Source organism: Ahaetulla prasina, chromosome 7 (genome assembly GCF_028640845.1).
Source record: "Ahaetulla prasina isolate Xishuangbanna chromosome 7, ASM2864084v1, whole genome shotgun sequence".
NCBI classification, from domain to species: domain Eukaryota; kingdom Metazoa; phylum Chordata; class Lepidosauria; order Squamata; family Colubridae; genus Ahaetulla; species Ahaetulla prasina.
The window spans coordinates 16643665-16671588 of NC_080545.1; the positions used below are offsets into that span (position 1 = coordinate 16643665).

General features: G+C 41.6%; 1 protein-coding gene across 3 annotated transcripts in view; it reads left to right on the forward strand.

The window, feature by feature from the left end:
• EFCAB6 (EF-hand calcium binding domain 6) overlaps positions 1 to 27924 on the forward strand; it is a 144264-nt gene that overhangs the window by 95418 nt on the left and 20922 nt on the right. For 2 of the 3 annotated variants that reach the window (XM_058189880.1, XM_058189881.1), the window contains exons 21-25: positions 4026 to 4144; positions 6656 to 6844; positions 11498 to 11653; positions 15864 to 16062; positions 20684 to 20872. In XM_058189880.1, coding sequence (XP_058045863.1) covers positions 4026 to 4144; positions 6656 to 6844; positions 11498 to 11653; positions 15864 to 16062; positions 20684 to 20872 — 852 coding nt within the window. The remainder of the gene's footprint in view (positions 1 to 4025; positions 4145 to 6655; positions 6845 to 11497; positions 11654 to 15863; positions 16063 to 20683; positions 20873 to 27924) is intronic. The other variant, XM_058189882.1, reaches the window with a different exon arrangement.

Below are 27924 nucleotides of genomic sequence, written 5' to 3' on the forward strand. Positions count from 1 at the left end.
ACGGCGAGTTGGCTGTGGAGAATTGGCCATGGCAAGTTGACCATGGCGAGTTGGCTGCAGCGAGTTGTTCCATTCCAGCTCAGAGGGTTTATTCCATTAATCACTTACAAACATTCTATTAAGTAAGAATTATCCATACGGGACCTTTCACAGAATTTGTAGACTTTAAGTTATACTGTGATAGGCCCAAGTTAAGTAGCAATAACAGCAATAGCATTTAGATACATACACACACACACACACACACACACACACACACACACACACATATATATATATTTGTGTCCTCATTTTGCCTACCTCAGAAGGATGGAAGGCTAAGTCAGCCTTGAGCCTGGTGAGATTCGAACTGCAAAATTGCAGGCAGCAGAAGTAGCCTGCAGTACTGCACTCTAACCACCGTGTCACTGTGGCTTACGGTGTAGCCTCCTTCTCTCTTGCCACTTGGCCACATCTCCCATATGACGTTATCACTTGGTTCTTTTGGCACGTTCTTCTTTTTCTTTACCATTTTGACAATGTGTGCAACTATGCATCAACTGAAGCACAAATCTTTGGCTATCTTGTTTTCTCCAAAATGCTGCTGGGTCTTGACTCAAATGCACTGTGGAGCTACATAAAGAAGGAGTATTGTCTTTTGGTCAACACATCATGGTTGATTGTTGCCTACATTTTGATGTTGTCCAGACCAAAAGCACAACAATGAATCCTAGCTCTATCTTAGAGTTATCTTAAATAACTCTAAGATTATCTTCACAGAATCTTAAAAGTCTGAATGTATTTATCCACTATAAGGGATGTGGTGGATCAATGGTTAAGATGCTGAGCTTGTCGATCGAAAGGTTGGCAGTTCAGCGGTTCGAATCCCTAGTGCCGTATAACGGAGTGAGCTCCCATTACTTGTCCCAGCTTCTGCCAACCTAGCAATTTCGAAAGCACTTAAAAATGCAAGTAGAAAAAATAGGGACCACTTTTGGCGGGAAGGGAACAGCGTTCCGTGCACTTTTGGCATTTAGCCATGCCGGCCCCATGACCACGGAGATGTCATCGGACTGTGCTGGCTCTTCGGCTTTGAAACGGAGATGAGCACCGCCCCTTAGAGTCGAGAATGACTAGCACATGTGTGCGAAGAGAACCTTTACCTTTACTTTTATTTATCTTCTCCTTCCTGGAAAACTACGCAGGGTCCCTTCTGTAATGTTTCCCTTCTGCGTCTGTGGACACAGATACTTTTGGCATGATGGTTGTCTAGTCTGTGATTCATCCTTCTGTCTCCCAAGGCCATTCCCACATTCCATTATATTTTATGTGAGAGAGTTAGTGAAAGAGAAAAAAACTCCCACATAACCATTAGAACAGCTTGATGGGATAATCTGTCCATATGTCAGGGCAGGAGAATCTACAGGGTAAGTCAAAAAAAATTCCAGTATTGGCTGTGACTGTGCAATAGAACCAGGAGTTTGATCATGTTATAGCTGCCATTTTGATTTTTTTGACGCAATGCCCCATCTGATGGAAAGACGTGTAAAGGTCTTTGTTCCCTACAGATTTATTTATTTATTTATTTATTTTGTCACAACATCATACAAAAAGATTATATAGTATATACACATATAAACATATATAGGAAGAAGAAAAGAAAAACAATAGGACAGGAACGGTAGGCACGTTTGTGCGCTTATGCACGCCCCTTATGGTCCTCTTAGGAATGGGGTGAGGTCAATAGTAGAAATTTTTGGTTAAAGCTTTTAGGATTATGGGAAGAGACCACAGAGTCAGGTAAAGTATTCCAAGCACTGATGATTCTGTTGCAGAAGTCATATTTTCTGCAATCTAGATTAAAGCGGTTTACATTAAGTTTAAATCTATTGGTTGCCCTTGTATTATTGCAATTAAAGCTGAAGTAGTCTTTGACAGGAAGGACATTACAATAGATGATTCTGTGAGTTAAACTTAGGTCTTGTCGAAGGCGACGGAGTTCCAAGTTTTCTAAGCCTAGGATTTCAAGTCTGGTGGGATAAGGTATTTTGTTGTTTTCAGAGGAATGGAGAACTCTTCTTGTAAAATATTTCTGGACACGTTCAATTGTATTGATGTCAGAGATGTGGTGAGGGTTCCAAACAGGTGAGCTGTATTCTAGAATTGGTCTAGCAAATGTTTTATATGCTCTGGTTAGTAGTGTGGTGTTTTGGAAAAGAAGCTACATAAAATTAGGTTTACAACTCTTAGAGCTTTTTGCTATGTAGTTGCAGTGGGCTTTGGCACTTAGATCATTTGACATGAAAACTCCAAGGTCTTTAACGGGATGGGGTCGTCTGTAAGGTAATGTCCATCTAGTATGTACTTAGTTTTAGAGTTCTTTTTCCTATATGTAAGACTGAGCATTTGCTGGTTGAAATTTGAGCTGCCAATTTTAGACCAAGCGGTTAGATGGTCAAGGTCGTTTTGAATGATAGAAGTGTTGTCTGTGGTGTTAAATAGTTTGACATCGTCAGCAAAGAGAACACAATTACTTGAGATATGGTCACAAAGATCATTAATGTATAGAATAAAGAGTGTTGGTCCAAGGACGCTGCCTTGAGGAACGCCACTCTTGACAGGAACAGGATTTGATAAAGCATTGCCAATTTTGACCACTTGTTGTCTGTTAGACAGAAAAGCAGATATCCATTTGTGGAGGGGTCCTGAGATGCCATAGGATGTTAGTTTAAGGAGAAGTTTATCGTGTACTACTGAGTCAAAAGCTTTGCAGAAGTCTATGTAGATTGCATCTATTGATTTGCCTTGATCTAGATTTGAAGTCCATATGTTTTTGCAGTGGAGAAGTTGTAAGTTACATGATAACTTTTTCCTGAAACCAAATTGTTTGTTGGAGAGTAGGTTGTTAGTTTCTAAGTGTGAGGTAATGGATTGGTTGATGATAGATTCCATGACTTTGCAGGTGACGCAGCAAAGGGAGATCGGTCTGTAGTTTTCGACTAATGATTGTTAAAATGTTAAGATGATTGTTAAAAGGAGAAAAATGATAGCGGGCAGTGATAATTTATATGTCCTATTGAACATTCACATGGGGCACATTCATATAATTCATTACCAGTTTAGAACTGATTAACGTTTGAGTTCAGCCTTAGATATCAGAGTCAATGCTGTATATAGAACTTGAATTTTTGCAAGGGTATTGATGAATCTGAGCTATGTAGTCCATCTGTTTATTTGCAGGACAGACTGCCCACCTTTTAGCTGGTGAACTTTTTTTTAGAAATTATTATTGTAATTAATACTTTTTAGAAGACTAAAAAAGAGAAACATTGAAGGGAATTAAAAAAAAAAAATTGACGCAGGGACCAAGTGTTAGGAAGTGGACATATATCACTGAGGTTGTTACAGTTAATGCTCAGTATAACATTAATGGAAAATTAACCATAAAAAAGAATACATTGTTATTTTTTTACAATAAACTAAGAGATCTTTGGAGTTTAAGCTTTAGAAACCTTTTTTTAATTTCAGTCTCCACTATTTTGTTAGCGGAGTAGTGGTGACGCAGTGGTTAGAGTGCAGTACTGCAGACTACTTCTGCTGACTCCCGACTGCCAGCAGTTTAGCAGTTCAATTCTCACCGGCTCAAGGTTGACTCAGCCTTCCATCCTTCTGAGGTTGGTAAAATGAGGACCTACATTGCAGGGGGCAATATGCCGACTCTGTAAACTGCTTAATGAGGGCTGTAAAGCACTATGAAGCGGTAGGTCTAAGTGCTATTGCTATTGCTAGAGAAGAAGAAAAAGGTAGAAATAAGAAAAACTACTAAAACCATTACAGGCAAATATTTAGTTTCAACTTCTTTGTTGTAGTCCAGCTGATATATACTTCTTTTCCTCAATTATTGTATTCTTCACTTCTGATTTTGAGGCCCTTTACTTACTTGAGATCATAATGTTGATTTTTCTTTTTTATGATTGTTTATGAATAGAAGATAAAATCTGTCTTTTTAAACATTTGTTTCTATTAAAATATATTTCATGTTTTAGCACTTCCATGAATATGATGCAGATGGAAATGGCATAATTACAAAAAAAGATTTGAGGGACATTCTCTTTAGATGTGGTATCCCAATAAACCCCAGAGAATTTGAAAAACTTTGGACAAGGTAAGGCTTTATTTAAAAAAATATCCTTCCCTCATTACCTGTAGACTTATATATCAAGAGAAATAAATTTCTACTTTTTTTTAACTACTACTCCCTATGATGTCTATGGTTTTATCTGTACTTGCCTCATTGATTTACACTTCCATAATAGGCCCAGGGATGTGGTGGCTCAGTGGCTAACACGCTGAGGCTGACGATCGAAAGGTCAGCAGTTCAGCGGTTCGCATCCCTAGTGTTGCGTAACGGGGTGAGCTCCCGTTACTTGTCCTAGCTTCTGCCAACCTAGCAGTTTGAAAGCACATTAAAAATGCAAGTAGAAAAAGAGACCACCTTTGGTGGGAAGATAACAGTGTTCCGTGCACCTTTGGTGTTTAGTCATGTCAGCCACATGAACATGGAGACGTCTTCGGACAGTGCTGGCTCTTCAGCTTTGAAACGGAGATGAGCACCGCCCCCTAGAGTCAGGAATGACTAGCACATATGTGTGAGGGGAACCTTTACCTTTAATAGGCCCAGGGCACTATTTTTGGAGGTTAGAAACAAGTGATGTGTCCGTCTGTGTCAATCCCCCACTCTCCATCAATGTGACCTCAGTCTATGTTTTTCAATGGAAATGTTTAAAAAGGCACATTTTTACCAGGGTTTGAACCAGGAACCTTCTGTTTACAAGGCAAAAGTTATAGCTATTGTGTTATTATGATGTGACAGCCAGTGGCAAAGATAACTAAAGATTTAGAAAGAAACAGGACAGTAACACAAATTTGTTCTTTTAAAAACTTATTTGTTGTGACTTGCATGTTTGATCAAAGAGGAAACTTCTCTGAGCAGGTTCTCCTTACACCAGAGGTGGGTTTCAGCAGGCTCTGACCAGTTCTGGAGAACTGGTAATGGAAATTTTGAGTAGTTCGGAGAACTGGTAGTAAAAATTCTGACTGGCCCCGCCCCCATCTATTCTCTGCCTCCCAAGTCCCAGCAGATTGGGAGGAAATGGGGATTTTGCAGTAACCTTGCCCTAGATTGAGGAGACAATGGAGATCTTACACTATCCTTCCCCTGGAGTGGGGTGGGACTGAAGATTTTACAGTATCCTTCCCATGCCACACCCATCATGCTCACCTAGCCATGCCACGCCCACCAAGCCTCACCCACAGAACCAGTAGTAAAAAAAATTGAAACCCACCCATAAATAGTATATTTTGGATATTCAGTAGTAGTAAATAAATAGACAGGGAAAGTGTATCTTGTTGAGACCTTTGAGGCAAGGAGAGGCCAGGCACCCTAACCCTAACCTTTGACGTGAGTGACATCAAGTTGGCCACACCCACCCAGTCACATGACCACCAAGCCATGCCCACCCAGTCACATGACCATAAGCCACGCCCACCAAATAAGCCACACCCACAGAATCAGTAGTAAAAAAATTTAGAACCCACCCCTGGTCATGACGTTGTAGGTAATCAGTCTGTGAAATTTTGCAGCCACTGGGAAGGTGATCCACTGTTGCATCTTTCTCGTTGCATAAGCAACATTTTCTGTTGTTACTGACATGCTGAAATTTGCATTTTTGCTTTCATGGAATTAGTCTGCAAGGCTTGTTCTTGAACAGCCAAAATGAAGCCTTCAGTTTCTTTCTCCAGCATCCCTGATCTCAACCAGTTCCATGTTAGCTTTGTATCCACCTTTCCTTTAGTGTCCTTCAGGTATTGACTGTGTATTGGCTTCTTTTTCCAGTTAGAAACTCAATGCTCAACTCTTTCCTTTCAATATCCTGCTTTTAATCTTGTTGTTTTCAAGAGGTTTCCCTAGTTCCCTCTTTCAGTAAAGGCTCTTTTGCTTTTTTATGTTGTCACAAATTATTATTAGTAGGAGTAGGAGTAGTAAGAGTAGGAGTATTAATATTAGCATTAGCATTAGTATTTGCTGCCTGTCTCACCATGGGGCTACTTTAGGTAGGTCACAACAATAAAAAATTAAGAAATGAAAAATGAAATTTAAGCAAAGCAAGAGTAAAATAATAGAACAAGGAAAGATTAAAAAAATATATCTAGATATGACTAGAATTTAGATCAGTGTGAAGGTCATTAGTTTAACAGTGAATAGCAAGACAAAACTGTCCCCTGTGGATATCATCTCCATGCTTTGTGATATTCCAGAAATAAATAGCCATTATGCAAAGCGCACACAACAAATGGACCATGATCCATTTCTTATGGCAAATCATATATTCCCCTCCTCCATCCTAATTTTGTAGCAAGTATTCATAAGAAGAAAATCTAACTATAGTTTGATAGTTTGATATTTCCTAGAAATTGTTCTATGACTATTATACATAAAGCATAGTATCTTAGTTAAACACTTATTTCCTTTTCTGATATATCTTGTGCATTTTTTGTATAGCTGTGTAACAACTGTTCCTAAACCGAGCATAGACAATTCAGGATGCTGTCATATACAGGGCGAATAAACCAACGAATAAACAAAACTACTCTGTATTCTCTGAATTTTTAAAAGGTATGATCTGAATGGAAAAGGCTACCTTACTCATCAAGATTTCCTGCAAAAAATGGGTGTGGAGAATATACCTCCTGAGAGTGGCCTCAATAAGCAGTTTTCAGCTGATAACTACCCACACTTTATGGAACATTACAAAAGAGATGAAAAGAAACACATTGACATCAATGAAATCATAAATAAGATCAGGTAACTTTCCATAAATAACAGCCAGGTAACTTTTCTTGATCACCATTCTTATATATTTGAGTTGAAGAGGGATGTGTTATCACTAGTGACACAATTAGGTCACTTCAATGATTTTTCTAGAAGCCCCTTTAGGTAGCTATGTGTGTTACTTTAATGGTGAAGCAAGTAATTAATATTTCTTTTGTTACTTCAGTCAGTGCCACGATAGTATTTCATATTTTTTGGGTGCCTTCAAGTCAATTTTTCACTGCTGGTGACTGCTTGGACTAGTCCCTACTTTCTTGGAAAGTTTTTCATAAGTGCCTTGCCATTGCCTGGTTCCGAGGACTGAGAAAGAGTGACAGGCCCAGGGTCATCCAGCTGGATTTGTGCTTTAACCACTATACCAGTATGGCTCTCATTTCATGGTTACATTAGAACAAAAAAATAAACCCCAGTTTACCAGTCCAGATATTGTATACTATATACAGGTTTGTATTTTCCGTTGACAGAAATTAATATATCATACATATAATCGAAAACAATTTTGTTTCTGCAGCCCTGAGGCAGACACATATTTCCTTGGGAATAAGCTTTGTTTCGCTGAAAAAAAGGTTAAAGTCTATCTATGTATATACTATTAAAGCTCTGATTCTTATAACCTTTAACTGGGAGAATCTGTGCATCATATAGCAAAACATTTTGAACCAAACTACCTCAAATGAACTAACGTACAGCATGCCTCCAAAATCCAGGATCCCTGACTCCCATGGAAATTAAATTTGGCATTTTATGGCACAAAACCAAACAGTATTAATGACATTTCCTGTGCTAATGTTTGATTATGCTGTACAGTTAAGCGTCAGCTATTTTCAAAGCAGATACAACTTTGAATGTATCCCAACTTTTCCAGTGAAAGAAGTACATTAGAAGTTCTTCCATTCCTGAAAGGCATTGGCAAAGCAATATTTATGAAACAGTAACCCAAGGGAATTGTTTCTTAAAGAATAAAATGAGCCTCTGTAAATATTTGTACACTGAACCCTGCCTAAGTTTGCTCAGACCCTCATTTCTGAGTATCTTTTGCCTTAAATTACTTGTCCCTTTGCAGTGTTTGTCCAACTCTGTCACTGTCCATCTATGTCTATAATTCTTTACTTTTCTATCTCTTCACTCTCTGTATCTCTGTTTATCTCCTCTATCCATTAATCATTTCTCTGGTGGCCATTCTCATAGAAAGAAAGGTTTTAGATTTCCTCATTCCTTAGAAACATTATTGCAGGTGTACTTATTTCTGTGAAATTAAACCTGTGTTTCTCAACCTCAGCAACAATGTTGATGCACTTCGACCCCCAGTACCCCATTTGGCATGCCAGCTGAGGATCTGTGAGCTGAAGTTCACACATAGTGGCTTGGCAATTCTAGGAGCTGAGTCCACATACATCTTTAAATTGCTGAGGTTGAGAAACACTGGTCTAAAAGAAGGCAAAAAATAAGGACTTCTCCAGAGAGAATTAAGAATCCATTCTGCATGATCCTCCTCTGACCCAATAGCCTCCATTTGTTTCTCTAAGAATTTTTTGGAAACATGGCTGGCACCAACTTGGAGAAAGTTGACACCAACTTGAGGAAAGTTGTTATTTTTTTTTCTGTGTGATATCAATTGAGATGAATTTTTCCTTCACCCTCACAATGAGTATGGCACCAAAACAATCCAAAGCAACTGGTGTGATTGGTGGCTACCTTTTAATGCTTCTTGATACCCATTGTCTCTACTGTTTCACTTATAACTACAAACCCAAAATTTGGCTACCCTATTCTCCTTCATTAAAGATGGCAAAAATAAAACAAAACAAAGAGGAAACTCCCTAAATCATTTTAATAGTCTTTGGTGTTCTGTAATACAATGGATCTTCTTTTGTTCAGCCTCTATAATACAGAGAAACCTGTAAATTAGTAATAGTAACAGTAGAGTTGGAAGGGACCTTGGAGGTCATCTAGTCCCACCCCCTGCTCACACAGGAAACCTGTGCTAGGGATTCGAATTGCTGACCTGCCAACCTTTCTGATCGACAAGTTCAGTGTCTTAGCCACTGAGCCACTTGTTCTTTCCATTCTGCCCAAATGTTTTATAAAACATGTTTCTTAGCTTATAGTTTGCCCAGAATTCAATTGAGAAGGGCTTCTGAGAAACGTTGATTTCAAGAAAGATGTAATCTGGGATGTATATATTTTTCTTTTGTTTTAGCTCAAAAGGAACAAATATCCCAAATTAGAAATCTTTAAAGAGGGATTGTCCTGTATTCCAAGAGAAATTCAAAACATTGGCAAGTGAAGTGTTTTTTTAAAAAAAGATGTTTTGTTTTGGCAGCCTGGCTAAATCCATAGTTTTCAACATATTCTTGGTACTTGGGATTTTAATTTTAATTTTTTTTCCATGATTGGAATAATTACTGCTTGGCAACCATTTACTCAGTCCAAGAAATGGCTAAGTGTCTTGAGTTTCTAAAAATAGAGAGAGAAAGTAGGTTGTGATTACCTTTTTTTCATTGTTAGCATGTACTAGAAGCTAGTTTTCAGGCAATGCAGCCAGCATTTTAACTGCTTAGGCATATCTCATGCATCCAAAAGGATACAGGAGTTTTGTTGCTGATGTCATATTGGAGATTTATATGGTAATTTAAATCAGGATTCCCCAAACTTTCCTGCTTTGCAGACTGGCGGGAGCGGGGGTGAAGGTGGGAAGAGGGGATGGTTCCGCACAAGTAGTGGGTGAGCGCACTCATGCAACTCCATTTATGCAAGCGGTAGTCACGTGCGCCTGCTGCTTGCACCAATGGAGCTTCGCGGGCACATGTGTGCCCACTGCTCATGTAAGTGCATCTACGTGTTTTCATCCTTAGGATACTATTACAAATCAGAATTCACTATTATTGAAGAAGAAGATTTGTTGCTGTTGTTAGTTGCGAAGTCGTGTCCAATCCCCATGGACAACGTTTCTCCAGGCCTTTCTGTCCTCTACCATCCTCTGGTAGAGCTCACGCCGACTGCTTCAGTGACTCCATCCAGCCATCTCGTTCTCTGTCGTCCCCTTCTTTTGCCCTCAATCGTTCCCAGCATTAGGCTCTTCTCCAGTGAGTCCTTCCTTTTCATTAGGTTGCCAAAGTATTTGAGTTTCATCTTCAGGATCTGGCCTTCTAAAGAGCAGTCAGGGTTGATCTCCTCTAGGACTGACCGGTTTGATCGCCTTGCAGTCCAAGGGACTCGCAGGAGTCTGCTCCAGCACCATAGTTCAAAGGCCTCAATTCTTTGGCACTCAGCCTTTCTCATGGTCCAGCTTTCACAGCCATGCATTGCAACTGGGAAAACCGTAGCCTTGACTATACGCACTTTTGTTGGCAGGGTGATGTCTCTGCTTTTTAGTATGTTGTCTAACTTTACCACAGCTTTCCTCCCCAGGAGCAAGCACCTTTTAATTTCTTGGCTGAAGTTTCCATCTGCAGTGATCTTGGATCCCAGGAAAATAAAATCTGTCCCTACCTCCATTTCTTCCCCATCTATTTGCCAGGCATTGAGAGGGCTGGATGCTATAATCTTAGTTATCATGACTGGGTTATCAATGAGCAAATAGAGCAATATTTGAGCACACCATCTCTTTTTCTATTGGTAGTGTCCTTCTGTCAGACGGGGATATAGTCCTACCTTCTTAAACCATTGTTTAAGCATTGTTATGCTGATGCCCGTGTGAAAGCTATAAAAGCTGAGGCTTATATTCACTTATTCCCATTAGATGAGTTACCTGGCCCAGTCTTCAGATTGGCAACCTTTCTAATGATCCTTTTGTGCCATAGACTGTGAAAAAGAAAACCTGTTTTTCTGCATCTCTGGTGCTTTGAATAGTCTTCTCTGCATTCACATAACAAACCTACCCTGCTTCCTCCTTCCAGATACCTGTTTCTACCAATACAGTTTGTTTTTTTCCATGCGGTTCTGGGAAATTGAGGGGAAGAGCAGGAGACAAACTCAGGAGTACATATGTTGGTGGAGTGTGCTTTCTCCATCAGCTTTGAAAGATTCTAAGAAAGACTTACAAGGGACTCAGTGGCTCACTGGCTAAGACACTGAGTTTGTCAATCGAAAGGCTGGCAGTTCAGCGGTTCGAATCCCTAGTGCCGCGTAACAGCTCGCGTTACTTGTCCCAGCTTCTGCCAACCTAGCAGTTCGAAAGCCCATAAAAAATGCAAGTAGAAAAATAGGGACCACCTTTGGTGGGAAGGTAACAGCATTCCATGCGCCTTTGGCGTTTAGTCATACCGGCCACATGACCACAGAGACATCTTCAGACAGCGCTGGCTCTTCGGCTTTGAAACGGAGATGAGCACCGCCCCCTAGAATCTGGAACGACTAGCACGTATGTGTGAGGGGAACCTTTACTTTAAGAAAGGCTTGCAGACAGACATAAAATCCAAATGGGTAATGTTTAGATAAGCATTCAGAGAACCACCACCGCAAGCAAGCTTAGTTTCCTGATGGCGGACCATGTCCCATTCACACAAGCTTGACCAGGCCTCCCAATTCACAAGGAATGCCCTGTACTGCATCTAGACTTTATAGCTGAGGAAATAGAGATTGTTTTTAATGAGAAAGTGTAACTGAAACTTGGCTTGCTTTCAGAGAGAAGTATCATGAGTTCTCCCAAGACTTCCACAGGGCCTTCTTGCAACAGGATAAACACAAAGAAGGCTGCATTTCGGTGGATAACCTACGTAAGATACTGGAAGACTTTCAATGTTCCCTTGGCTATGAACAGTACAGTGAACTTCTGTACAGGTTGTTATATTTGACACAGCTTTAATGGAATTAGACTTATTTAGAAAACAACAGACCCTCTATACAATCAGCAGACTTAAGAACTTGGTCTAGGCCAGTGGTCCCCAACTGGTTGTCCGTGGACCACTGGTGGTCCACGAGAAAATTGTGGTGGTCTGCAGAAAAAATATTTGCATTTTTTTTATATTGCACTAAATCAGAAGTCATCAAACTACAGCCCCTGGGACAGATATGCGCAATGAGCGTTAGTTTTGCTGCAGAGAGTCTCCCCCTTCAGGGTCTTTTTCTACGGGTCGGAGTGGGAGGAGGAGAAATTCTGACTTGGGGTCTGCTTCAGCCTCCTGATGCAGGGTTTTGGCGAGGCTGGAGGGAAAGGGAAGAGGCCTTGTTCCAGTGGGACTGCATCATGGCCTGGAATTGGCTGACCATCGCAGCCCACTGAGCCTCCAGGTGCCTGTATCTGGCCTTGCACTCCCGCAGGCCTTCCCTCTGCTTGGAAAGCCTATGCCTGTAGTCTTCAGTGAGGTGCTTCTGCTGAGCCTCCTTCTCGGCCAGATCCAATTTGAACTGAGCCAGCTGTTTTGCCAACTCTTTCTCATGGTGGCTGCTTAGCTCCAACAACTGCTTCCTGTTGGGGCCCTAAGGAGCCCCGGGCGGGCAGGCAAGGAGTGGCTGGGAGGGGAGGGGCGAGTAGAGGCTGGCGAGGTGCCCCTTGACATGAGTGACATCGAGTTGGCCACACCCACCCAGTCACATGACCACCTAGCCACTCCCACCCAGCCAGTCATTAGGCAGATCACATTAGTGGTCAATGGCATTTAAAATCATGAATTTAGCGGTCCCTGATGTCCGAAAGGTTGGTGACCCCTGGTCTACGTACACTCATGATATCTGTGTTTCACTGCATAGAGCAGTGTTTCTTTACCTTGCTAACCTGAAGATGTACAAACTTCAACTCCCAGAATTCCCTGTTCTGGGAGTTTAAATCCACACATCTTCAAATTGCCAGAGTTGAAAAACCCTGGCTTAGAGAATTAGACCATCAGCCATCTGTTTGTTTGCCCTTGAACTCAATTATTAATCCACCAGTTTATTGATATTTCATAAGAACAACTGGAATATATTATTTCACTAATAGATTAACATATGCCACAAATATTTTGCAACTGTGCATACTATTTATAACCTTTGTCCTTCCGACATATCTGCACAATTTCAGCAAATCTCGCTTTATGGTGCTCAAGTATAAGGCCCTGCAACAAATTAGATATCTAAGATAGTAATCAAATTACCTTTTAATTTAATTTCATGATCGATTTCACACATACTGTACAAAAACTGTCGAACAAAACAGTCCAAGTATTTGCAAAAGTTCCAGAGAGTATGCTTTTGCCTATTATGGTTGGTCTGATAAGAAATGCTCTTTTTATTTCTCGTCTCCTGAGACCGTGTAGTAATAATAATCTGTTCTTAAAGTATTGTGGAAATACATGCATTTTGTATAGCAAAAGAACATGAAGCTTTTTGTGTGAGCCCAAGGACTCTGTGATAGCTAATTGAGGCAAACAACACAAATGAACTGTTAAAAGTAAAATACACTTACCTTTCTATGCTAAAGTAGGCTTAAAAGGGCATAAATTATTCAAGAATATGGGATTCAGGCAAATTTCACTCCCAAAGGAGTGAAATTCCAAAGAAGTATCTTTTATTCTGCTTTTAGAAAGATGACTGGAAGGAGAAGCCAAACCTAAACAAAATCTTTTCACTTTACCTTAAATCAAGTGATTATGCTCCTTTGAATTAAGCTTGTAATAAGAAATTTTGCTGCCTGCTCTTTTCCTCAAAGACTTTTTGATGATAAATACTTCCATTCATTGTAATTTTTTTTTTTGCAAACTAGTTCTTTCTAGACCGAAAAGAGCCTTTTCTCTCCACCACCCTGCCTTAAATAATAGAGCAGATTAGCATATGCATTTGGTTTTATTACTCAAATGTTAATACCGACGTGGCAATTTATTCCTCCCACTGAAGTGTGTTGATTATTTCCTTTCCCACTGTTTCTCTGCTATTTGAGCCAGCTTGACACAGGCCTATGCTAAGCATTGCAGCTGCAAAAGGCAAACACAATGCTCTCTAAAGGGCTATGGTGGGGGGCGCGCGCAAAACTGCTAATATTGAGGGCTCTACGTTCTGCTGCTTTTATCTTTTTTTGCATTCTGGCACCTCTTCATTAAAATGGTTTCCCACCCGTCTAGCATGCCATTCTGGCAACGATCATCTTTTGAAAGAATGCTCTGCAACTGTCCTTCAGTGAAAACCAACCAACAAAAATATGTTGTTGGATTGCTTGTCGGTGCAGTCAGTATAGCCTAAGGCAGCGGTTCTCAACCTGTGGGTCGGGACCCCATTGGGGGTCGAATGACGATTTGCCAGGGGTCGCCTAAGACCATCGGAAATATGGGAAGTATACTTGCGAGTCGAAGAATCGCACTCCAATGGTTGACTCCGCAAGCCAGCTGCAGGCTCTTCAAATCGCTAGCCGAATTTGGCTTCAGGCGCAAGGAATTAAAAAAGAGAGAAATCTTTGCTCTGATGTCTCCCTCTCAAGCCAGCTGCAATCACTCCCAATCGCTAGCCTAATCTGGCTTCAGGCGCGATAAACTTAATAGGGGAGGAGTCTCCGCTTTAATGCCTCCGTCCTCAAGGCAATCGCAAGCAGTTCAGATCGCTAGCCAATATGGCTTCAGGCGCGATAAATTCAAAATGAAAATAATTTTACGGTTGGGGTCGCCACATCGTGGGGAATTGTATTAAAGGGGTCGCCACATCGTGGGGAATTGTATTAAAGGGGTCGCAGCACTATAAAGGTTGAGAACCACTGGCCTAAGGGAAGAAATGATCCCAGTCTTGAGTGAAGATGTCCTTAAGTCAAGTCTGCTTCCAGGAGAGTACATGATATCCCCATAAAGGTGTGGGGCATCATTTGGAGGTTATTTTTTCACCATTAACCTAAAGTTCTGGGATTCCCCACAGATAGTGTCTCATCCAGAGGTGGGTTTCAGAGGTACTGACCAGTTCTGGAGAACCGGTATTGGAAATTTTGAGTAGTTTGGAGAACCGGTAGTAAAAATTCTGACTGGTCCCGCCCCCATCTATTCTCTGCCTCCCAAGTCCCAGCTGATCGGAAGGGAATGGGGATTTTGCAGTGTCCTTCCCCCTGGATTGGGGAAGGAATGGAGATTTTATAGCATCCTTCCCCTGGCATGCCCGCCAAGCCACACCCACAGAATTGGTAGTAAAAAGTTTTGAAACCAGCCACCGGTCCCATCTCTGTATTAACCAGGTCCAATCTACCTGTTGTCACCAGTTCACAGAAAGCCAGTTTCAGGGTCATGTATCTTAGATGGATTTCCTATCTATTATGGGTGACTTGTACTTCTTGGATTTCCCACTTCAAGAATGGGGCATTCATGCCAAAGGGGGGAACTAGAACTCATAGCTTCTTGGTTTCTAACCCAGTTTAGCCCCTAGACCAGTTTCCCTCAACCGCAGCCACTTTAAGATGTGCAGACTTCAACTCCCGGAACTCCTCTGCCAGCATGGGCAATTCTGGGAATTGAAAACAGCACATCTTAAAAGTGGCTGTGGTTAAGAAACATTGCCCTACATCAAACTGGCTCTCAGTTTAATAAATAACTTATCTTTGGATCCAGCCATTAGTCACTGAGATACTATAGATCAGGGGTCTCCAACCTTGGCAACTTTAAGACTTGTGGACTTCAACTCCCAGAATTCCTCAGCCAGCAAAACTGGCTGAGGAATTCTGGGAGTTAAAGTCCAGAAGTCTTAAAGTTGTCAAGGTTGGAGATACTTAAATTTAAATTCAGTTCTTTTCATTTTCCCTAGGATTTTTATCTAGCATCATATTCCAGGAGATATGCAAGGCAGAAATTCAAAAGCTAAACAATCAGATTAAATGTATTCAAATAGATAATTGCATATTTCCTAGTATTGTAGCTGAGCACTAAGAAAAACAAAAACAAAACACAGCCTTCAGCTGGCAGGCAAGAGATAAACATGACTGCCAGTGCTAGCTAGCCATATTGCAGCCCTCAAACGGTATCAAAACTGCTACTGCATTATTATTAACCATTATTTTAGAAATGATATTTAGGAAATAAACCTTCAGCCTTATTTTTTCCCTCCTCAGTTTAGGAATTAATATACAGGGGAACAAGCTCTCGTATTTTGATTTTCTAAGAGTTATTGATGACCGCGCAGCATTCAGATACAAGAAAAGACATACGGTGCCCCCCATACCACCCATCAGCTTTGTGCAACTCAGCATAGATGAAGCTATGGCTAAAATAAAACAGATAGTTACGGATTCTTCCGATCTCCTCTACAAGGTGAGTACTGTGCAATGGCTTCAGTGCCCACCATCCATGCCCACATGGAGAAAGAGAAAATTCTGTGATCCAACTTGTGTTTCAAGGAGACGCCAAGCACATAGAAAATTGGGCCAGGGCAATCCATAAAAAGATTCCAGAAATGGTGCCAGGAAAGGGGTCCCGGGTACAAGGTTGCTGTTTTCTGTTCTGTCTCAGGAAGTACGTCTATTTCTCACCCCGTCACAGGATGGTACCTTCTCAGACATGGAACCCGCCCACTGAATCCAGGACAAAAGGGATATTCATATCTGCTTTTCTTGGGTAAGGCCACCCAGGGAGACAAGACCATGCCTTTAAGACTATGAAAACACACATTACTTCTAAACAGTTGTTAGAGTAATAACCTCAGCTTAAGGCCCTAAATTTGTGGTGCTTGTGATGTTCTGATCCTGTTGAGTCATTTCATTGCCAAACTTCCCAGTTCATGAAAATCGATTGGAGGTGGATGGGGAAGAGAACAAGTTTTTAATTCAGATGCAGGGCTGGGCTGCTGGGGGGTTCGCAGGGGTTCGGGAGAACCTCTAGCTAAGATTCTGTGCAATTCAGAGAACCCCCAAATCCCACTCCTGGCTGGCCCCGCCCACCCCCTCCCCTCCCCTCCCCTCCCAGGAGTCCCCACACAGCCCATTTTGGATGCAGGTAAGTGCAGGGCACACGTGGAGGCTCGGGAAGGGCGAAAAACGGGCCTAGCGGAAGTTTGGGAAGACCTCCAGAGGGCCTCCAGAGCCTGGGGTGGCCATTTTCACCCTCTCGGAGGCTCGAGGAAAGCCTTCGGAGCCTGGGGCACCCACCCCACCGTGGTGCAGGAGGCCGACTAGACTATGCCTACCATGGCCACGCTCACCCAGCAACCGGGCAGAGAACCCCTTGCTAAAATTTTTGAAGCCCATCCCTGTTCAGACTGTGTCAAGTTGAACCAAAAATTAAAATGTGGCGACTCAGAGCCATTTCTCTTAGTTGGGTGAAGGGATGCTGTGTGTTTTGCATTTGGTCATTAGTCAAGAAATGGATGGAATCTGTCTGGAAAATCTGGAAGATTTTCTTCCTTCTGTTACAAGATATCATAGAATCTGAAAACCATAAGACAAAGCATTTATTGAGGCCCCATTAGAAGGCTGAAGCATAGTATATCAGCAACTTTATTAGCACTAGCATTAGCACTTAGCAAAAGCACTTAGACTATAGTGACCAGATATCCCGCTTTTGGCGGGACAGTCCCGCTTTTTAATAATTTGTCCCGCGTCCCACGGCAATTCCAAAAAGTCCCGATTTTTTTTGTTTCCCTCCCATTCTGAAAATGGGAGGCGGCAACGCAAGAGGAGGAGGTGGAGAAAGGGGAGTGGCGGAGAAGGGGGCGCGAGAGGGAGGAGCTTGACTTCACCCGAGAGGAAGAGAAGAGCCGAGAGGAGAGCCGAGCCTGCCTGGAAGAGCGGAGAAGCAGTAGCCGCTCCTCCTCCTTCAGGCAGGTGGCAAGACTCAGCGCCCATGCACAGCCCCCCCCCCCCCCCGTCAATAGCGTCCCGCTCTGCCATCGCTGAAATCTGGTCACTTTAACTTAGACTTATATACCACTTCACAGTGCTTTACAGACCTCTCTAAGCGGTTTACAGAGCCAGCATATTTCCCCCAACAGTTTTACAGTTTCCCTACATCCTCTACTTAGGTCACTGGCATAGGAAGACCTTGTCTGCCTGGATAGTTTAGAATAAACTCCCACAACAATATCCCTTTTGTTCCTGTTTATTGACACGCAGGATTTTTATTTTTAAGCAACAGAACAATTCAATAATTTGTTTTAACACTGTATTATTTGTCCAAGTCCCCAGGGTGTTTATGTTTGTATGTATATATGGCTATTAAACGGGTGAAATCCAGCAGGTTCTGACAGGTTCTGGAGAACCGGTAGCGGAAATATTGAGTAGTTTGGAGAACCAGCAAATACCACCTCCGGCTGGTCCCAGAGTGGGGTGGGAATGGGGATTTTGCAGTATCCTTCCCCTGGAGTGGGGAGGGAATGGGGATTTTGCAGTATCCTTCCCCTGGAGTGGGGTGGAAATGGAGATTTTGCAGTATCCTCCCCCTGCCACGCCCACCAAGCCACGCCCACAGAACCGGTAGTGAAAAAAATTGAATTTCACCACAGCTATTAAGGCTGTGCAAGTTTTCGAAGGGGAGCTTGTTTCAACCAAGATTCATTTAGAGGCCCTCAAAAAGCGTAGAGGCTTGCTTGGCGTTCTCCTTCAGGCAAAAGTCTTCTTCAATGAGTTCCTCACAAGAAGGTTGCAAAGTGGAAGCTGAAGTGGTGGTGGGGGGGCAGGCTGTCCAGAGTGGGCGCCCCTTGTCGCATGCCAAAGACCTTGCAGACTAGAACAGGGGTCTCCAACCTTGGTCCCTTTAAGACTTGTGGACTTCAACTCCCAGCAAAGCTGGCTGAGGGACTCTTGGAGTTGAAGTCCACAAGTCTTAAAGGGATCAAGGTTGGAAACCCCTGGACTAGAGCACCTCAGCACATGGGAATCCTGCGGCATGTGCCATCTCTGCATGGCCTGAAAGCACCCATTGCTGGGAGAGAAGGCGGAGGGGAGCTCCTGTAACTTTTGACGTGCCACACACGCACCATCAAGCAAATCATCTTGCTATTCCATTGGCACCCACAGGGCTGAATGTTATAGTGGGCCCAAGCCACCCATTCTGGTGAGAGAGAGGTTCTCTGAGGAATGGGCTCCAACACAAGTCTGAAAACTCGGAAGACTAAACCTCTGGTCCTAGTGACCGACCCAAATTGGATCCTGCAACATTTTTTTTAAATTTCTTTTTGTCACAACAGTATACACAAACAATTGTCATAGATAAAACAACATATCTTGAAGAAAAATATACATATATATAAGTAAAAAAATATGCAACAACTAAATTAATTTGATATAATGAAGAGAACAATAGGGCAGGAACGGTAGGCACTTTTGTGCTCTTATGCACGCCCCTTATAGTCCTCTTAGGAATGGGGTGAGGTCAATAGAAGACAGTGTTTGGTTGAAGATTTTGGGATTTTGAGTAGAGACTATGGAGTCAGGTAATGAGTTCCAAGCATTAACAACTCTATTACAGAAGTCATATTTTCTGCAATCAAGTTTGAAGCGGTTGACATTTAGCTTGAATCTATTTTTTGCTCTTGTAATATTGTGATTGAAGCTGAAGTAGTCTTTTATAGGAAGGATATTGCAATAGATGATTTTGTGTGTTAAACACAGGTCATGTCGAAGTCAACAGAGTTGTAAGTTTTCTAATCCTAGGATTTCAAGTCTGTTGGTATAAGGTATTTTGTTGTTTTCGGAGGAGCGAAGAACTCTTCTAGTAAAATATTTCTGGACTCGTTCTATTGTATTTATGTCAGAGATGTGGTATGAGTTCCAGACGGATGAGCTGTATTCAAGAATAGGTCTGGCAAATGTTTTGTATGCTCTAGTTAGTAGTGTAGAGTTTTTAGAAAAGAAGCTGCGTAAAATTAGGTTTACAACTCTTAGGGCCTTTTTTGCTATGTAGTTGCAGTGGGCTTTGGCATTAAGATCATTTGATAATGAGAACTCCAAGATCTTTAACAGGGTGGGGGTCGTCAGTTAGGTAATGTCCATCAAGTTTGTACTTGATGTTAGGGTTCTTTTTTCCAATATGTAAGACTGAGCATTTGCTGGTTGAGATTTGGAGTTGCCAAGTTTTAGACCAATTGGAAATTAAATCGAGGTCTTCTTGAAGGGTAGAAGTATTATTAGTGGTATTAAATAGTTTGACATCGTCAGCAAAGAGAACACAATAACTTGAGATGAGGTCACAGAGATCATTTATGTATAGTATGAAGAGTGTTGGTCCAAGAACGCTACCTTGGGGAACGCCACTTTTGACAGGAACAGGATTTGATATAGCGTTGCCAATTTTGACTACTTGTTGTCTGTTTGACAGGAAGGCTTTTATCCAATTGTGAAGAGGTCCCGAAATGCCGTAGGATTTTAGTTTGAGGAGTAGTTTATCATGTAAACTTCTGGGACACCTGAATTTGCCCTCATTCATGGACCCAAGTTTCTGTGTACAGGCCTATACCCCTGCCAGGAGGCTAGAGCTTACAGAAAGTTAATCTAAATCAATGTGATGTCCAAATTAAATGAATGGATGTTTAATTCACACATGTTTAGAAATGCATATAGGAAACTTCCCCAGCTGTGGAGAGGGAGCTGTTGAAGCTCTCTCCATCTTCCAATGCCCAGTGCTCTCCGCCTGAGTCGGTTGCTATAGGCAACTGTTGTAAACAGCCATCCCCCCCCCCCTCCCCACCAGGCGAAATAATCCTGCGGGGAGAAAAGGCTGTTACGCCAGCTCAGCTCATAAGGTGCTGGGACGAGAATTCACAGGGTTCTTTGCACGATTTGGTACGTTGCATATTTGTTGAAGGAAAGAAAGTCGTATGCTCTCATTCTTAACATTCTGCATGAGCTTTTTTTTTTTTATTTTATTTTACAGAGGAATAAGATTGTCCCAAACCAGCTTCTTTTTAGCTACCGGTACTTTGCTTGTTTCTTCCCCGCAGGCCTTCTCTGCTTTTGATAAGGACCGTACTGGGACAATTTCGACCCTTGATTTCCGGCAGGTGCTGCACCATTTCTGTTTCACACTTTCGGAGAAGCAGTTTAACCATCTTCTGAAACTGCAGCGACTCCGTGGCGAACACTCCATTGATTGGAAATATTTCCTGCAAAAGTTCAACCTCCTCTCAGAGGTAAGGATGTGTCGGTCACTTCTACCGTACGTGGGAGGGAAGAGCAGTGGAAGCAGCCGGCGGGGCAGAAACAGCTTTATTTTGCAGTATTAAGCAGCCACGCATTAGAGAAATTAACAATGTTGGTCTGTTTCCAAATGGCCTGAACTCACAAGGCCAGATCAAGAAGCAAAACTAACCCTTGCAAAAGCATTGTTCCCTACTTACCCCCTGTTGAACCTACTTTGCTCAGCCTTTCCAATCCAAAGCACACGGAGGTGGGTGGGTGTCTTTAAACTTTATCAAGCATTCTCTGGGTTGAAATAAATGGAATGCAATTTGTCTGGATGGGTGGGGACTGATCCAGGTTATATGTATTTTTATGTCTGGGTATGTTCAGGGGGAAGCCTCCTGTTAATACATTTGGAGGCAAGACCTATTCTTCCCCTGGACTGTTTGGAGGACAAGTGGAAATTTATTCCCATCAAAGGGAAACAGATCTCTGGACTTCTTCCCTAATTCCAATCTCTTTAAAACAGGGATACTTTTAACCTATTTCATTCACTTGAGTGATTTCCTGCTGAAAGCATACTGAAAGGCTATACAACTTCTCACCCCCACCAAAGGCCACTCTATTTCCAAGCCTAGAAAACCTGATCATATATACTATATATGCAGTAGCGTTTAGTATATTTAGTTGTAGTATATACTGCTAAAACTTTCGGGATTGTTTGATTGTTTGAAACCTTCAGCCGGGCGAAATCGTATCAGAGGGCAACAGTTTTTGAGTCAACGTACCTCAGATGGGCTAACTTGCATCCCAAATCAGGGAACCACGACTCCCATGGGATGGAAATTTGGCAATGTTATTTGATCGGTGATGCCATGCCTCTGCTCTGCCATACTCATGTGATTGACATTTCCAATGCTCTCTCTCCCAGGAAAGTCAATGGAAAAGCCAACAGGATGTTGCTCCCAATGATTTTTTTTGCCCACCTATGGTCATTCTGTTTCTCTATTTAGGTAGGCAAATAATCTTTGAAACAATGACCCAACAGTTGTCGAGTTTCCATTAATGGAGTGGGTTTTTTTTAAAAAAAAATTATTATAAGTTTTAGCCCTATTTCTTTCCTAATTACATGAGAAATTAACCCTACACAGGATAGCATTCAGACATCCCTTCAGAATTCTTCATCTAAGGGAAGAGTAAGTTTCCCACCACTTCTGAATTACACCACGAACCTCAAGAAATGCTCTCTACTTATTAAAGCAAACCAATAAACCAATAAAAACGCTTTGCTTCCTATACTTGTAGAAATCAGCTGTTCTTTTAACCTGACAAATATGCTACCTGAGGCTAATACAGTATAGCTTATTTTGGCTGATCTTAAAAAAAACTATCAAGGACTGGAGGGGGAAGTCAAGGAAATATCCCAGAATAAAGCAATGGCAACTTCTTTATTATTGCTGAAGAAGCTACATGGGGATATTCAGATGGTTACAAGGAGCCCAACTCACCTTGAGTAAATTTTTTAACATTTTTTTTAAAAAAAAATTATACTTTTTTCTTTAACTTCCATAGGTACTTGGTGAACAGTGTATTGTCCTTGAGTGAATTTTTGATAAAGCTACTGTATTTATCTGAAAATAAGACCCTGTCTTATATTTTTTTGAACCCCGAAATAAGCGCTTGGCCTTATTTTCAGGGAGGTCTTATTATTTTGGGGGCACATGGTGCAAGATAGGGCTCCTCTTGCCATCGTACCTGATTTCTAGCTCTGTGTTTAAATATTTTCAGGGAGGGCTTATTTTTTTGGGGGGGAGGCTTATTTGCTCTCAAAAGCCCGATTGGGCTTATTATCAGGGGATGTCTTATTTTCAGAATAGAATAAAAATAGAATAGAATTTTTTATTGGCCAAATGTGATTGGACACACAAGGAATTTGTCTTGGTGCATATGCTCTCAGTATACATAAAAGAAAAGATACCTTCATCAAGGTACAACATTTACAACACAAATGATGGTCAATATATCAATATAAATCATAAGGATTGCCAGCAACAAAGTTACAGTCATACAGTCATAAGTGGAAGGAGATGGGTGATGGGAACGATGAGAAGATTAATAGTAGTGCAGATTTAGTAAATAGTTTGACAGTGTTGAGGGAATTATTTGTTTAGCAGAGTGATGGCCTTCGGGAAAAAACTGTTCTTGTGTCTAGTTGTTCTGGTGTGCGGTGCTCTATAGCGTCGTTTTGAGGGTAGGAGTTGAAACAGTTTATGTCCTGGATGTGAGGGATCTGTAAATATTTTCACGGCCCTCTTCTTGATTCGTGCAGTATACAGGTCCTCAATGGAAGGCAGGTTGATAGCAATTATTTTTTCTGCAGTTCTAATTATCCTCTTAAAGTTGCCAAGGTTGGAGACCCCTATACTGGGGTCATACATATACTGTATATGACTTTTTTCAGCTTCATGATCCAGAATTCAGCCAAATCCAAATTGAATATACTTATTTGCATTTTTTTATTTTATTTATTAATAAGGCTTATTGGCTGCTTCAGTCTGCTGGTTTTGAGCAGCAAAGAATTTCCCAAATACATAATTTAGGACTAAAACCGAAGTAGTATATAATCAATTTTTTTATTAAAAAAAATCATACACCGCAGTGGCACAAATGAAACAAGGAATTACATTCAGTGCAGTAAAAGCCAGTTCATCATCTCCAGAGCGATTCTTAAGTAATATTTTAATGAAAAGTCTGCTGCCTAATAGAAGAAGGAAAGAATAGCCCTTTTCTGCCTTTAATGTGATTATTCAGATATTTTTCCTGTTGATCTGATTTTGGAGAACTTGGTAGAATTGAGTTATGGGGAGGATGAAATAAATATTCTGGTTCCATAGCCATTGACACGAATTAGCATAGATAACAAAAGCTGTTATTGAATAGGATTTTAAAATTTTATTTTAAATAAAATTTAAAAGTTTAGTGACTCAATGCTACATGGAAAATATCCTGATATCACCTTGCTACCTCATTGGAATGAATCTGCTTGATGACCTACTCTTGCCACAGTCCTGGTAGAGGACAATTTTCTTACACTCTGTTCCTACCATGAAAATACAGGTAGTCCTTGATTTGCAACAGTTCATTTAGTGATTGTTCAAACTTAACAACAGCACTGAAAATTGCCATGATCATGTGATCAACATTTAAATGCTTGGCAACTGACTCATAGTTATGACGGTTGCAGTGTCCCGGGGTCACATGATCCCCTTTTGCAACCTTCTAACAACCAAAGTTAAGGTGCAAGGCAATCAATCTGGTCAGTCCTAGAGGAGATCAACCCTGACTGCTCTTTAGAAGGCCAGATCCTGAAGATGAAACTCAAATGCTTTGGCCACCCAATGAGAAGGAAGGACTCACTGGAGAAGAGCCTAATGCTGGGAATGATGGAGGGCAAAAGAAGAAGGGGACAACAGATAATGAGGTGGCTGGATGGAGTCATTGAAGCAGTAGGCGTGAACTTAAATGGACTCCAGAGGATCGTAGAGGACAGGAAGGCCTGGAGGAACGTTGTCCATGGGGTCGCAGTGGGTCGGACATGACTTCACAACTAACAACAACAACAGATTCACCTAACAACCGTGTTCCTAATTTAATAAGTGCAGTAATTCACTTAACAATTGTGGCAAGAAAGATTGTAAAATGGGGCAAAACCCACTTAACAAATTTCTCACTTAGCAACATAAATTTGGGGCTCAGTTGTGATTATAAATCAAGGATTACCTTGGGACACAGCAATGGTCATAAATATGAACCAGTTGCCATCCCTATTACCCTCACCCCTTTTTTTCCTTTTTTCCTCAATATTATTTTTCGTTAGCTTCCATTTTTGTATGAGGCTCAGTCAGAGGCTGACTTGCAAAAGCACAGAGTATTTTCTGTCTACCTACTATATCTGTGCAAAGTGTCAGGGTTCTGGTTAAATTAATCAAATTGGTCAAATTAGATTGCATATTTATTAGAGTTGTAATGTCATAGTGTTTTTGAATTCATTTTGGTTTTAATTGTGTCGTGTCCCACTCCTCCGCTGACGGCCGGGTCAGGGAAATCCGAATCAGCTCTGCCTCTGCAGCTCTGCCCAAAGTCCTAGCAAAGTCCTCAGAGCAGGCAGGAGACCAGTAAGTGACTTCAGCAAGATAAGTTCGACTTTGCCTGACTCAGAGACTGCCAGAAAGCAGATCCTTTATATAGGCCATGGGGTGTGGCTCCATGACTCAGCACTCATTAAGGCCTGCCCCTCCCTTCCTTCTGTTGCCTCCGCCTATCCAATCTTCTGATGCGAGGGTCACTCCAATCAGCTGTTGTTGGAAGTAAACTTTCCTCAGGCTCACATGCTGTGGAGGAGGGGGAGGGGTCTAGCTGCTCCGTTTGCCTGGGCATGGAGCCAGGGCTGGGGCCGGGGGATGCCCCCTCCTCTGCAGCTTGTCTGGGCATGGAGCCAGGACTGGGGCCGGGAGGCATACATTCCTCCATGTTCGGGAGCAGATAAGCAGACCCCGGCTGCGGTGAGAGCGGACAAGACACAACAAATTGCTTCCAAAGTGTTTCTAGTATATTTGTACTTTTAACATGTATTTAATTTTCAATCAAGGCATGAAGTCACCAAAGGAAGCTAGACAGAGGCGTCTTTTTAACACTATAGGAATCCACATAATGATTGGATACTAGCATGGCCAAGACCCAAATATCTCTTGAGTCTTGAAAATAAGGGAACTATAAAATGAGCGTTCAATCTAGCTTGACTTGATTAAAAGATCGATTGGGGAGATCTTGGATTTCCAGCCAGGAAAAGACAGTCCAAGTCTGCTATCAGCTGTTGGGTTGCTATGGCTGTTTTGGCCCAGATACTTACAGGATGGTGGTTGTAAAGATGAAATGAAATATACTCTCTCTTGAGTAAAATGGGATATAAATTTAACCTGTACATTTTTCATAATTCCTAAAGCAATATTCTTCAATCTGGTGTTCTATGAGTCATGCCTAGCAAACCACGGGCATGGATCCCACTGGCTTGGAATTATGGGTGTTGTAATCCAACAAACAAACAATGGGACTTTTTATTTTCTGCTACTATAGACCTGACATTGTAGAGATCCCTGCGACGTTGGGGGACTTTGCTGTGCTATCTCTAAATTGTGAGGGTAAGCAAGTTCTTGAATCTTCATTCAATTCTCCCAATTCGTAAAAGTTTTCCCCTGCTGAGCCTGGACCTTTCCACGCAAGATAATAACTTGCAAGCAATTGGTTGTGCCCTTCAAGAAGGCAGACCCAACCAACAACTTCCTTCCTCAGCAGTGGGGCAGACACTGGAAGAGGATAAGAATGGTGATACTGCTGTCAATTTTTTTAGCATTTGGAAGCATACACTTCTAAATTTAAAAGAATAATCCATGGGGGAAATCCATTTTTTTTTGTTTTTTGTTTGTTTACATTTATACCCCGAAGACTCAGGGCGGCTTACAGTGTATAAGGCAATAGTCTCATTCTATTTGTATATTTTTACAAAGTCAACTTAATTTGACTAAACATTTATGTGCAGGGACTGATTTTGCAAATACTGTATTCACTTCCGAAGAATTCGACCTTGAATTGAAAAGGAATATCCCCTGAAAAACGATTAGTAGAATCTAGTCTGCCTTTTTAGGGGGTATATTTTTGGTGCATTCAATATAACAGTCCCATTTAAAGGGGAAAATCCCAAACTTCCTTTTAAATAAATATAGAGAAAATACAATACTTCAAGAACTATATCTAACTCAATAACCTGGGTGACTGTCTAAGAACATGAGTGTGACCCTGCTGGATCCAGGCAGAAACCTCTTAATCCAGCATATTTTATTGTTGCAATACCAAATCAGGTGACTTGGTAGGCTTGCATGCAAGAGATGGACACATTCCCTGTCTCCAGGGATTTGTCCTCTTGCAACTGGGATTTGGATGCCAAGTGCCCCAAAAGTGGAAATAACACTAGGGCTCAAGTTCATTTATTGACCATTCGAAGTTACAACGGCATTGAAAAAAAATAGCTTATGAGCATTTTTCATACTTACGACTTTTGTGGCATCCCCACGGTCATGTCATTTACCAGCTTGACAACTGGTTCGTATTTATGGTGGTTGCAGTGTCCCAGGGTAATGTGATCACCTTTTGCAACTTTCTGATGAGCAAAGTTAATGGGGAACCCAGATTCACTTAACAACCGCGCTACAAATTAAACAACTGCAGTGAGTCACTTAACAACCGTGGCAAGAAAAGTTGTAAAATGGGGCGAAACTTACTTAACAAATTTCTTACTTAGCAACATAAATTCTGGGCTCAGTTGTCGTAAGTCAAGGACTACCCGTATTTAAAGTATTAAAGGTTAAAACTGATGTATTTGCTGCTGGTTCTGCATCTCATCATTATTTGATAGGGTTTTAATAATGTATTATTTTAGGCTGGCAAATAATTTTGTTGCAGACTCCTGAGAGGATCTTAGAGGACTCCCAGAAACAGCAGGCGAGCGCACATGTGCACATTCCCACATGCACAAACAGTGGGCAAGCACGTACACACACACTCCATTTGTGTAAACAATGGGCACGTGTGATGCCACTTGTGCAAATGGAGCTGTGTTCGCACGCTTGCTGGCCACTTGCGCCAAACGATAGTTGTGCTGGTCTGCAAAGCCGGAAAGTGCTTGGTGACCGCTGTGCTAGGCCACTCTTTAAGAAACATTGCTCTAGTCCAGGAGTCTGCAAACTTGGCTCTTTTAAGACTTGTGGACTTCAACTCCCAGAGTTCTAGGAGTTGAAGTCCACAAGTCTTAAAAGAGCCAAGTTTGCAGACCCTTGCTCTAGTCCAAGCCAATGCAGAAGCTCACCATTTTAGCCTCTCCTATCTACAGCCATCCAGGGTCCAGCTAAACATGCCCCCTGAAGGAGAGTCTGTCATTTCCCAAAAGACTGCTAATTGTTGGATAGTAATTATGATTTAGACAGAAGGCACAGTATAATAATGAAGGCAT